The sequence below is a fragment of the Xiphias gladius genome, chromosome 1 (assembly GCF_016859285.1).
Source record: "Xiphias gladius isolate SHS-SW01 ecotype Sanya breed wild chromosome 1, ASM1685928v1, whole genome shotgun sequence".
Lineage (NCBI taxonomy): Eukaryota > Metazoa > Chordata > Actinopteri > Istiophoriformes > Xiphiidae > Xiphias > Xiphias gladius.
In genome coordinates, this window is record NC_053400.1 from 1,835,715 (window position 1) to 1,849,823 (window position 14,109).

At 40.7% G+C, this 14,109-nt stretch overlaps 1 protein-coding gene across 1 annotated transcript; it reads right to left on the bottom strand.

Moving 5' to 3' along the window:
* Positions 1-1,718: 1,718 nt before the first annotated feature.
* si:dkey-77f5.3 (uncharacterized protein LOC326903 homolog) lies at positions 1,719-3,525 on the bottom strand. The gene is given in 8 exon segments (XM_040126403.1): positions 1,719-1,763; positions 2,620-2,849; positions 2,852-3,085; positions 3,088-3,148; positions 3,151-3,233; positions 3,236-3,316; positions 3,319-3,426; positions 3,429-3,525. Coding segments are annotated over 8 exon segments (939 nt in total).
* Positions 3,526-14,109: the final 10,584 nt, after the last annotated feature.

The window sequence follows — 14,109 nt, forward strand, 5'->3', positions numbered from 1 at the left end:
ATCTCTCACTCCTGAGCTGTTGGATCTGGATCTGCCACTACTACTCAACAATTATTATTATTAGTAGTAGTAATTGGTGCTGATATTATTACTGCTGTTATTATTAATAATACCGTTATACCTATAAGTATCAATATCATCATTACTATTACTATATACAACCAGTCTGACAGTACTTGAATACAACAGTACATACAGCTGTTCCTGGCCCCCCCCACACTTTCTCTTCTCCCCCTCATCTCTCCTCCTCAACAAAGAGGTCGAGGCAAATGCCTGCCCACCCTGAGTCTGGTTCTTTTGGAGGTTTCTTCCTGCTAAACGAGGGTTTTTCCTCTCTACTGTTGCCAAGTGCCTGAATTGACTTGAATTTTCATGGTTGTCCTGCAAGAGACAAAATCTCAGTTGTAATCAAAAGTTTCCCCCAGAATAATATGACTAGATATGAAAATATGAAATGAGGTTGTTCCCCGGAATATCAAAATCTCTGTTGTGTTCTGATTACCATAAATTTAGTGCCAGCAAATTCAAAACTAAATTCTGAAATGCAGTTGTCAGTCAAGATTGTCAGTAGGGGTTGGACCATCAAACTATGCATTTTTCAGAGCATTTGAAAATTAAAATGAATTTTAAACATTTTAATTTTGGCATATGTGAGGGACCAGGCTGACAGGCACAGGCGAATTTTCTAAAAGAGGATTTTATTTACCCCTATAAATAGAAACTAATGTACTGCCAGCAATACCTAATAAACTATGAGAATTATGTATGAAACAAAAGCAATATGTCATCATTTGCTATCATTTGTATCTGTTTTCTGATGTATGTGCAATGTGAGTGTGATGTGCTTTAGGTCAACATAAATCAAACAAGGAGAAAATTAACAATAAAGATTAAAACTAATATGTGTGGGTTGAGCTGTGTGGCTGCAGGTAAAGTCATCACATGATACATCTTTTTTACATACAACTGGGAATAACATTTTATTTGGATTATACTGTTTCATTTTAAGAATGGCAGCCACAGACTTCCACAGATATCTTAAGGATAAAATGTAATACGCTGTGAATGCTTACTTAACTGAGCCACAAGGTCTGTCAAGTGGGAAAATTGAGCAAAATGCTACTGCTGTACAAAATTTACTGCAGTTATAATTTAAAGTTAAAGTTTAAGTTAAAAATATAAAAAGTTACTGCTTTCCTTTCTTTTACTGACAAGTGATGTTGAGCCCCTAGCCTGTAGTTCCTAGGCCGCATTCAGTTGTACGTGGAGTTGCATTAAAGCTGTGTCACAGCCATACAACTTTTTTTTGAGCTGTGAGTTGGTAAAGTATTATCTTATTTCATGCAACTGACAATAAGCATCAGTTACAGTGGGTCCAGATAGACCAAAAGCGTAAGGCCAATAAGCACATGGCAGTTCGAAGAGAGGTCAAACAGCTGAGTCTAGTTGTGGAAAAAAACAAAGGTAGATTCCTTTCAATCAAAGGGGAGGCAGAGAAAACATAGTGGTTTCTGCCCACAATTCCATACACCAGAAACGAGTACCTCACACTGCTCAGCCACATGTGTTGCTCTTAGCAGCTGCTGAGAGTGATGGCTTCAGGAAAGGGGGACTTCCTCTGAGAGTAAAGAGGAGCAGAGGGGTGGTGGCGAAGTAGTAAGGGGGCTGGAAACATAGTGTGTGGTTGTACTGTGAGGATGGACTGTTCAACACTTGTCTCACTTACTGGCCTTGTGCATGTGCTGCTGGATCTCAAAGGGTACCTGAGGGAGAAGACACATAAACCCAGGGGAGGATGGAGACACACAGGAGAGAAGGCTAATTTATGCCCTGGTATGCCTAAAAGTTGCCGCAAAAGACTTATCAATTTGCCCTTATGGTTGTCACGTGCGTTGTTCAGAGTTCGGACAGAAAAAAGCTGAAGAGAGGCTGGGAGAGAAAACATGAGGTGGGAGAAGTTGAAAATGGGCAGACCTCAGGTTGCTCTCAGCTGCACCACTGAATCACCAATCCACAAGAACAGCATTCTCTAAGGAAAATGTTTGTGATGAAGAAGGATTCAATGTAAGTCTCCATGCTGTAACAAGTAGCTGAATCAGGTGCTTCTTAGATGACAGCAAACATTATCACCTCATCATGTGTAAAGATATTTACAGACTGCTAGCAGTTTATGCCTCCATCTCTATTGTTTCCAGTGTAAACTGGAAAAAAGGGCCTTCTGTGTTGCTGAGGTTAGCGGCAGTAGCAAGTAAAGAGGATGGCTGTCACTCTCTTGAGTGGCTATGGCTATTTGCTGCTGTCATCGGATTTGATGATGGTTCTACATTTTCAACAGGCTCTACACCTTGCCATATGACCATGGCAACCATAGAAACTACACTGAGGGAAGTGATTCTGGAGGTAAATATGGAGGCATGTCTCATATCAATTAACCTACAAAGAACTATTATTATAATTTGTTGCTCCCCATGGCTTTACAGAGATTCAGATAATGGTTTAGTTGTCCGTTCCATAAATTTATTGTTTTGGTTCACTTTTACTGTGCATAGTGACATTTTTAGTCAAACATGGCAGTTGTTTTAAAAATATCACATTCAGACCCTTTACTCAGGACTTAGTTGAAGCACCTTTGGCAGCGATTCTTCTTGGGTATGATGTGACAAGCTTTGCACAGCTGAATTCGGGGATTTTCTGCCATTCTTCTCTGCAGATCATCTCGAATTCTGTCAGGTTGGATTCAGACCGTCAGTGGACAGCCATTTTCAGGTCTCTCCAGAGATTTTTGTTTGGGTTAAAGTCAGGACTCTGGCTGGGTCACTCAAGGACATTCACAGAGTTGTCCCTAAGCCGCCCTGCGTTGACTTAGCTGTGTGCTTAGGGTCATTGTCCTGTGGGAAGGTGAACCTTTGGCCTAGTCTGAGGTCCTGAGCACTCTGGGCCAGGTTTTCGTTAAGCATATCTCTGTACTTTGCTCTATTCAGCTTTCCCACAACCCCTACCAATCTCCCTGTCCCTGCCATTGAAAAACATCCCCACGGCATTATATGGCCACCACCATGCTTCACCATTGGGATGGTACTGGGCGTGATGTTTCATCAGACCAGAGAATCTTGTTTCTCACAGTCTGAGAATTGTTTAGGTGTTTTTTTTTTTTGCAAACTCAAAGCAGGCTTTCATGTGTCTTTCACTTAGGAAAGACTTCCATGTGGCTACTCTGCCATAAAGCCCAGATCGTGGAGTGTTGCCGTGATAGATGTTCTTCTGAAAGTTTCTCCCGTCTCTGCACAGGATCTCTGAAACTCAGGCAGAGGACTATCTTGGTCACCTTTCTTACAAAGGCCCATCTCCCCAGATTGCTCAGCTTGGCCGGGCAGCCAGCTCGAGAAATAGACCTGGTTGTTTTAAACATCTTCCATTTAAGAATTATGTGCTCTTGGGAACCTTAAGTGCAGCAGATATTTTTTGGTAGCCTTTTTCAGATCTGTGCCTAAACACAATACTTTCTCGGAACTCATTCCAGTTCATTATACCTCATGGCTTGGTTTTTGCTCTAATATGCATTATCAGCTGTGACATCTTATATAGACAGGTGTATCCCTTTCCAAATCATGTCCAATCAATTGAATCCACCATAACTGGACTCCAATCAAGGTGTAGAAAGATCTCGAAGATGATTAAGAGAAATGGAAAGCACCTGAGCTAAATTTTAAGTGTCATAGCAAAGGTTCTGAATACTTATGTTAATGTGATATTTTAGTTTTTCCTTTTTAATAAATTTGCAGGCATTTCTAAAATTCTGTTTTCATTTTTCATTATAAGGTATTGAGTGTAGATTGATGAGGGAAAAAAATGAATTTAAATGAGTTGTAGTAGTATAAGGCTGCGACGTACCAAAATGTGAAAAAAGTGAAAGAGTCTGAATACTTTCTGAATGCATTGTATATATTTGTGTGCACCTGGCATGCGCAAAGGTTGTTGTTTGCATTATCATGCAGTAAACACATTATAACACATTTCATGACAGTGGTTTTTTGTCTTTCTCCAGACAGTCCAGCATGAGACCAAAAATACTGCTGCAGATAAATGATGAAGATGGATTCTTAGAAATTATTCTGCTCGCACCCTCTGAATGTCAAGTGACTCTCAAGTCCTGAACCAAAAGGTCTCCATCAAAGGCTAAAGCCTGATGGTCTTGACAAGCTCTCTGCCCAAGTCTAAACATCTTCCTTGTGCCTGGTCTGTTCTGGTCCTTTACCCAGACATCCCCCACCAAAATAGTACTTGCCTTTTTTATGTCTTTCCACTCTTGATTACCACCAGCATTCAGTGGGTTGTCTTTTCTCATCTGTCCTACAGGACAGGAGATTGGGGATTGCAAGTGTTGGGGTTGGGGGGGCGGGGGGAATGCCAGTAAAAGATAATGGGGTAGGTGGGGGATAAAAGGAGAAAGAAGGGAGGGCAGCTGCCGAGGGGGGGGGGGGCTTAAGGAGTGCTGTGCATGTGCTTGGTGTCATCTGACTTTCAGGCCTGGCTTGCTGATCTCCTCTGATGTACAGTATATGACATTGCTCTGGAAGCCCAGCCCCTAATCAAGGCAACAGAGACTGCCCCCCCCCCCATTTAGAATTGGAGGCCCCGGTGCTGGCTGCGGGACCTAACCATGGCTGGGCCAGTGGTGGCATTCCTAGGCCTGAGGAGGATTAACACACCCTCCTCTGGATGGGGATGCATTGTAACCCAAAATCACTGAATTCCAAGGAGGACGAACCCTTTTTAGGCTACTTTTTCAACTTATACAATTTATGACCAAAAGATCATATACAAGGGGGTGATTGATAAGTTAATGGCCTAAGTTGGAAGGAGTTAATTTTAGAAAACCTAGCACATTTATTTTTCAGCATTCATTTACACACTTAGTCCAGCAGTTGTAGAGCATACGAATCCTTACAAGACCGTGTCATGGTCTCCTGTGTGGTGACAGTGACCAGCCTTCCAGGATGGGGGTCATCTTCCAGGCTCTCCCTGCCACGTTTAAATTCAGCAGCCCACTTCTTCACCATGCTGTAAGAAGGAACACCCTCCCCTAGTGTTGCCACCATGTCCTCATGGACCTCCTTGGATGATGATAAACCCTCGAGACCGAGCTAGCAGAGGTCTGCATGAAGGCTGATGTCTGTTTTATCAGAGTGCTGACTTGTAATTTTCAGTTACCCAAAACACAATTACAACAAAAGTTATTAACTTTGAACTATCTGCATAATCACACATTGAGTTGAACTGCACATGCATGTAAAGAGCACTGTATAACTCATCTCCTTCTACCTTAGGCTATGAACGATCACCCCTCATAACAGATGTCAATTTTGGCTGGAACGCAACTGCGGGGCAAGCCATATAAACACAAATGTCTGTCCCTGACTGCACAGTTTCTATTACGTCATCAGTAGGGCATTTACAGACAGTGTTGCCAACTAAGCACCTTTGCTGCTAGATTTACGAACTTTTCACATACCTTGAGCAACTTTTTTTTTCTTCAAAAAAGCACCCAGAGATAAATCTAGTGACTTTTCGGACAAACCTTAGTTACTTTCCATAGAAGAGAGTTGCCAGTATCATCCCGCAAGCGCAAGGTCGGGCTTTGCCTCTGTAGACACACCTCTCTCTGGTGTCATTCAGATGACCACAGGGTAGCTGCATAGACATGGATGACCTCCAAACTTTCTCTGAATGATAATTTTACAAGTAAATAGAGCTGAAATCACACAACATATGTGGATGGGGATTTTGCGAGATAACGTTGTGGTTATAAGAAAGATATTTTAGTAGTGCAAAGCAACAGCTTGGAAATGGCTTGGAAGTGACTGCTGCATAACAGTTGAATGGACTGCATTCAATCACCATTTCATGCTTGTTCCATTGTCTGTCAAAAGAAACAAAAAATCATCACAGAAAACAAACAGAAACAGAAAAAAATGAGAAAAACTTTACTGGGAATTCGGCTGTATTAAAATACAGTATATGTGAGCACAGAGAGTAGGAGATAAGCAAACAGATAAAGGTCTGAAACCAGCTGACACTAGGCAGAATGCAAATATGATGCAATGATGTCATGATTATAATAATTATCTTATTACATCATTTAGCGACATTTTGAGTAGGCTTTGGCTACTTTCCATTGAAAGTAGTTGCTTAGAGCAGTTCAACAAACCTTTTCAACTACGTCCTAAATTTCGCACATTGACTATACACAGTGCAGCCATATACTAGGTTTTGACCTAGTCTTGTTGATACTGTGTACGGCTGGCATGTTTTTCAGCAATTGCCATTCAGCATTTATGCATTCTGTAATTGTCTCTCTTGATGTGGGACCTTAGCCTGTCCTTAAGAAACCTTAGGCTGTAGCTGGATTGATATCCTTTTTTACTGTACATTTACTGTATTTCTTATTAACATTTCACCACATAAAAACAATGCATCATTTATGAAAGACAAAAGCAATACATATTGAAATCACCATACTAAAAATGCTGTTAAATATGCTATTATATCACAGATAAGACACCATAGCTGGTTGTCATAGTAATGAAATGCGCTTTCGGCTCATTCATTTTCCAGGTACAGAGCAATCATCCCTAACCCAGTGACTGTTGGTGAAATCAATAGAAAGATTTGTTACTATTTTAGAGTTTAAAGAAATACCGATACATCTTAGAACTTACCATTTGCATACTTTTTAAATCACTCAATCACTCTTTTAGCCTACACTCACACAAGGCTAGAGCAGTACTTTGTCTTAACTGGAGAGATGTCCAGTTTTAAGTTGTGGACCAGTTATGGTACTTCAGCAAACAGATCTGTTGACTATTTTAGTCATTATTTCTTGCTTTTGGGCTTCTATTATGCATTGAGAAATGCATCCTCTCGCCCTGTGTGTGCACATTTTCTTTTTTCTCTGGTTTCAACTGTAAATTTTACATTATTGAAATAGATCCCCATACAATAACTTATCAACACCCCAGTAAAAGTGATAATAGCTGAACAAAGAAGATATTTTTGCGTCATATAAAGCCATTGCCTATATCTGTACAGTGTTGTGAATTGGCTTTAATAAGAAAAATGATGTTCAGAGAACCAACTCAGCAGACAAATGAAGGCCAAAACCGACGACTAGATAATTATTACATGGAATAAATTGTAAAAAAAACATTAAGATTATATAAACAGTGAATGGATTAAGATATTTTTTTCACTTTACACATTGTGGGCTGGAACTGTTTTGAAAAAATATATATAACTGTAAGTTGGCTGCTCTGCTCACGAGTCCAGTGGATTTTGACATAATACTAGACTGCCTGCTGTGAGCTCGGGTAGCCACAGGACTGCCGCTGCATTGCAACACATAGTTGTTCGCTGATCAAGTACTACTGTGCAAAACCACTACCACTCTTCACAGTGAGAAGACCCATTACAGTTTGTTTTCCAGCACAGTTTCAGTAGTTTCCTGATAGCCAGATAGCAGACCGTTTTTGTTTTTGTTTTAGTTTTTTTTTAATTTCCTGTCATTAATTTGTGTTAAGCATTTATACTCTACAATAAAACATAATGGTTATTCTTATTATGGTTAATAATAGGAATATTTTCCAGTATTGAAAAGTATATGATTATGTGGCAAATGTATGCAAAATCATATAAAACCATCAAATTGATTTACACCACAATGAACTGTGTGCCAAATAAAATGTGAGAAACAAAACCACTGGAAGTGTATAAAATGATAAACTGATATGATCATATTATGACAATACACTTCCAATGTCAGTTGTTGAGATAATATTTAATTTTTGCTAATTCCTACTGTATACAATGTACTTGGGAATTATTGTGGTTAATTTATCATACAAACTTTTCAAGCATACACAGAAATCACAGAATATTTCGACTGAAAAACTGGTTTAAAGTAAAGGAAAAATCCTGGAAATTCACTGGCCAATTGTGTATGAATCCTGTAAAAAGCAATCAAGGCAGAGATTCAGCCCATGACCTTACAGCTGTGAGGTGCAAACAATGAGGTAAAGATGTGTTAATCATTTTTGGTCACTAGGGGCAGAGGAATTCCAAAACACCTATAAAAATTAGCATTATGAGCTGGTAATGGCTGACATGTTAGCAAACAATCAGCTACTTACTGTACACATCACTCAGACACAGAGAAACATTAGCATTCATTAGAATTTATATGTCTGGTCACCTGAAGAATATATGACCAATATTCACTCTGCTCTCAGCTTGGTCTTGGTCTCTACCAACTCCCAAGACATATCTGGGTCTAGCTTCTAGATGTCTTACTTTCTTCACTAGCTAGTTGCCCCAGCATGAAACAGCAGACAGACAAAGTTAGAGATAAACTGCTAAAAGTCTGATATAATTTTCTCAGAATCCCCACTGCTGCTAAATGTCTGCTTGATGTGTAAATAAGCTACTGTTTGCTAACATGTTAGCCACAACCACTTTATATGTTGATGTCAGTATTGTGTCTACAGCTTGTTGCACTGCACCCATGCACAACAAATTTATTTAATGGACCTTTAACCTTTAGCCTCTGACAACCTTTGCACACTTAGATTTGGGGATTTTCTGCCATTCCTCTCTGCAGATCCTCTCAAGCTCTGTCAGGTTGGATGGGGACTGTAGGTGGACAGCCATTTTCAGGTTCTCCAGAGATGTTCGATTGAGTTCAAGCCAGGGCACTCACTGGGCCACTCAAGGACATTCACAGAGTTGTCCCTAAACCACTCTTGCGTTGACTTGGCTGTGTGCTTAGGGTCATATTTCTGTGGGAAGGTGAACCTTTGGCCCAATCTGAGGTCCTGAGGGCTCTGGACCAGGTTTTCATTAAGGATATCTCTGTACATTGCGCCGTTCAGCCCTCAACCCTTACCAGTCTCCCTGTCCTCTGCCATAAGGCCTAGATCAGTGGAGTGCTGCAGGGAAGGTTGCCCTTCTGGAACTTTCTCCCATCTCCACACAGGATCTCCAGAGCTCAGCCAGAGTGACCATCGGGTTCTTGGTGTTGGTCTCTTACCAAGGCCTTACCAAGGAGAGCTTGTCAAGACCAATAGTCCTGGTTGTTCAGAACTGAAGAAGCCTTTCAGAACTGAAGAAGCCTTTCAGAACTGAAGAAGCCTTTTGAATGAGAGGCGATATGTCTTCAAGAACTTCAAGCAAGTACAGTTGCCTTTGCATAGCACTCACAGATCTACTGTGTATGGTCTTATAGCAGGATTTGTTGTCAGCTGAATTTGTAGACTGGGGTTTTTGGTTAATTTTAGGAAAAGATTGTAGTTTAGTTAGATGTTGAAAAGTAAATGTAATCTTTTTCAGGTCAGTGTTGAATTTTTCACTATTTAACTAAGATGACCAGGGCTGGATGAACCTGCTAGGAAGCCCCAGGGTAAAAATGAGCTTGGGCCACTATTGAGACCCCACTCCACACAGACACATGTTGCACCAATGCATTTTACCTTGAGTCCCAGAAACCAACCAGCATTACCAGATGATATTTCTACCATACTAGCTTCTCTGCAGTAGCTCCCTGTGAAATCCAGAATTCCATTCAAAATCTTTTTCCTTATGTACAAAGCCCTTAATGACGAAGCTCCATCGTTTCTTAAAGACCTCATAGTACCCTACTATCCCAATAAAACACTTCTCAGAATGCAGGCTTACATTTAAGATTAGGCTTAAAGTTTCCTCTTTGATAAAGCTTATAGTAAGGGCTAGCTCAGGTGACCCCTGAACCATCCCTTAGTTATGTTGCTATAGACCGGTGACTGGGGGAACTCCCATGACAAACTGAGCACTTCTCCTCTCTCCTTCTCCCCCTCTCTTTCTCTCTCCCCATGCATTTATATCACACTACTGCAGGTCATAAACTTTGTCTTCTCCCTCCCGTAGTTTATACTTTTACTCTCTTTCCTATCTCTCCTGGTCCTCATTCTTCAGGTATCTGCCAACACTGCACAACACTTATTATTATTATTATCATTAATTGGTGCTGTTATTATTAATAACACAATTACACCTATAAGTATCTCTATTATTATTATCTTTATAAAAAACAGTCTTATATTGCTTGAATAAAACAGTATATGAAAAAAAGTTCAGTTTTTCCTCTCCACTGTTGCCGAGTGCTTGCTCATGATGGGAACTGTTATGTTTCTCTCTATAATATTGTAAGGTCTTGACCTTACTCTGTAAAGTGCCTTGAGATGACGTATGTTATGATTTGGTGCTATATAAACAAAATAAAATTGAAACTTAATTGAACAATGTCAGTGAACATTTTGCAGATTCCTCCAAAAATAACATTTTGCAATTTCATAAAGACAGAAAAAATCATGGGTTGGCTACTTGAAGACATCACCATTGTTAGCATTAAACTATTACTGTTGTTGTTGTAGTTAAAGCTGCAGAATAGTACAACCAGAGTATAGGAGAGCAGAAAGTGAATATTTCAGCATGGTTGGAGGCATGATTGGTATCATTATGAGTGGTGGGATGGAGGTGCCTGTGTGTGTGTCTGTGTGTGCTTTTGGATGGGGTGGGGTGCTGCCTGTGGCAACTCCCCTTCCCGTACCAGCCTCTAGAAGGGAGCTGCCTGTCTGTCGCAGCCTGATTTATACACTACTAATGTCAGAGGAAAGCAATGTGGAAACTGTGGCATAAACACCGAATACCGGCAGAGTTTAGAGATTATGATTCAGTGTCTGGGAGGACTGCACCTCCAACACAGCTATGCCTGCTGCCTCTCTTTCTGCTCATACACACATGTGGACACACACACATGCTGACACACACCAGTATTTTCCAGTTCTGAGGGCTTATCTCAACAGTGACCTACGGCTTGCATTTTTAAGGGCTATTTTTTTGTACTGTTCCCTTCCCTCTTTCAGCCTGGTGCAGGTAATTGTTCCAAACCTCTTGTGCTATCAGCTCTTGCTCTGCACTTTGAATTAAATGTTGCATATATCATGCAAAACCAGACTGATGTCACAACCCCAAATTGGTGTGTTTTGTTATTGTGTTCGTGGCAATGGCTCAACATCAGTGTTCAGCAAAAAGTTTTAGGTTCTTGCTGAAAGTTTGGGAGTATATTTGATTGAGCAATATATCTATTATATGTGAGGAAATGCAAAGTGGAGCTTCTTATTGATATGTCCTTTTCTTTTGCATTCTTGAATAAGTGAATGTATGTGAACCTACAAGCTACACAGCTTACTTTTGTGTGTATGTGTGTGCTGCTTATTGTGCAAGGCTTCGCTGAGGCCCTGAGTACAGCAAGCCAGGCAATGAGTTTTCCCAGCATCTGAAACATTAATGCAGAAACCCGATTAGCCATGCCATGACAGGCCTCCTGATCCTTGCCTATTGATTTTCCTTCCGTTTGCCCTCCCCCTTGAAAAAGCCGGGAGGGGAGTCTCTTAAGAGCCAGAGCACCTCTTCTCCACTCCTAGGTCTCCTCTGGCCTGGACCCTCTCACTGATCCAGCCTTGCTGATTTCTACTGAGACTTTGGAGGGGCTATAGACTTCTGAAGATAACCCTAGGTGCTTTGGAGGAGGGATGGGGGACGGAGTATTGGGGGGGTATCATGTCAGTCAGTATGTGAGCTGTAGTGATCATGGAGGACTGAATCAGCCTGATCAGTATGCTGGGCTGGAGAACTGTACACTCTGGAGAGAAGCTGTGTAATCATAGATGAAAGTTGTTCAGGGTCCGGTCAGCTTGACTCTCCCGCTCCCCTCTGGTTTCACTGACCTGGAGCGCTTTCACTGAAGGGAGACATGAACATCTCTGATGGCTTAGCCCAGAGACATGGTCTATCCATAAGGTTGTCTAGCTCCACATTGTTGATCATGGAACTTGGCTGGAGTTCCAAGCCAAATAATGTGCATTGTGAATGTAAACTAGAACCCTGTGGAACTTTTTTTGGAAAAGTTACTACAGGATAAAACTTTTTTCCAGCTGAACGTACATTGAATTGGCCAGGCTTGCATAAAAGACATCAGGACTTTTGACATTGTATATCTATTGATTTGAAAAAATTTGAAGCCTCCAACCTGAATGATCATATAGGTCATTTATCCCTACCCACTGAGACGACCCTTAGGAGTCTGCTGAAATAGCGCACCTAAAGCAGCAGGCGTACTGGACCTCCATTATAATAGTTAGAATAATAACACACAAAAACAAGTTGGTTAGATTTAGGAAAAGATCATGGTCTGGGTTATAGTAAGTACTTAAGGTACTCTATCTAAGGTTAGAGGATCTATTTCATCATGGTTACAAAAATAAACACTGAGTTTTTTCATTAATTTTTAGGGGAAGACAGTCATTGCTCAAGGTAATAGAAAGCTGTTCACATCTGGGCTAGCAGCTGTTCCATTAACTTTTGTAATCTCTCATTGGTGGTTTCTTTGATCGGTCTTTCTGAAAAAGTGGAGCGTGTACTTGGTCTTTACTAGCAATTTTAGAAAACAAGTGATCTATTACAGCACTTGCTATTAGAATTTAAACCCTTTATGATTTTGATATTAGCATTTAAAAGAAATACAACTCCGACATGTTTTAAGCACATCAGCACATGCACTATACATTGTCATAAAGTTTCACGCTCACTTACACTCTTTTCTGATGTAATATTTCCAACTTTTTGCTTCGTAACTTCTGCTGTCTAAAAATGTCTATGGCATTCAACCCTTGCAATCTCATAGCTCACCACTTGAATGCGCAGCTTGCAAAAATCTTGGGCTTGTGGGAAATTCATTAAAGACCATTAATAACTGAAATATTAAAACTGTGCTAATCAATATTTTTAACAATGGATCTAATGACTACGCAATGTGAAAGGAATCACTTATAGTGATGAACCCACAGAGAATTATCGTGAACAATGCAGTTCCCTTCAGTTCTATGGAATTTTTTAGCCTTTTAACTCATTGTTTTGTTACGGCACACAGCTTTACTGAGTTGGTTCACCTCTAACAGCTCTCATCAGTGGAGTTTCCAGCAAAAGGTAACTGTTTGCAATGAAAATCTCTGATAAACCTACTGTACAGTACTTGCCTTGCATCAAACACATCAAACAGCAGACAGACACAGTTAGTGACCAGCTGGTGAACATAGAGGAGCATTTAGCAACTAAATGGCCAGATATTTTTCTCAGGACTTGGTGGAGACCAAAACAGGGCTAGTACTTGGTTAATGGGACAGTGAATATGGGACTTATATTAAACTGTTGGCCTGAAGCACAACTCGAAACGACTGCTTATGCTGCTCTGAGTTTGCCAGATGTATACTATGTCTACTATCTGTAACTATTTGCTAATACATATCCCAGCACTTGACTTTATATGTAAAACATGTGTATGATGTTCAACGTCTTGTGTTGGAGTTGTGTTCTCAAGTGGCCAAAGATAAACAAGACTAGGTTAAAACCTAGTATAAGGCTGTATTGTGCCTTGTCAATGTGCAGAGTTGAGAAAGTAGTTGAAAACTTTTGTGGAACTGCTGTAAACAACTACTTCCAATGGAATGTAGCAAAAGCCTGCTGGAAAAGTCGCTAAATGTCACTAAATGACCTAACACACTCATTAGCATATTAATGACATCATTGTGTTGTATTTGCATTCTGCCTAGTGTCAGCTGGTTTAAACTAGAGATCTTCAAGGGTCCACCCGAACCCTAGGATCCAAAGGCCGACCCAGGACAGGATGACTTCTGATCCACATTTCCTAAGGTCAAATGTGTCTGGGTCAGGTCCCATTCTATTGCCACGGCTTCCAGGTCTGTTTAACATTATGTGTGATACCCGAGTGGATCTGAGAAGACCCGGCCGTGATCAGACAGTACTGATAATGATGGAAGTGCATTTGTGGCCACAAGGTGGTACCAAATGACCTGAATGTGTTCCTCCCGAACGAGTTCCCCTGCTCAGGGTCAGAGGGCAGAGATCATACTCGTCTCGGACAGCACAGAATGATAGCAAATTAGCAATGTTAACATTAGCATGAATGAGCAATCGTTATGATAGCGTTATGATAGCTCAAAA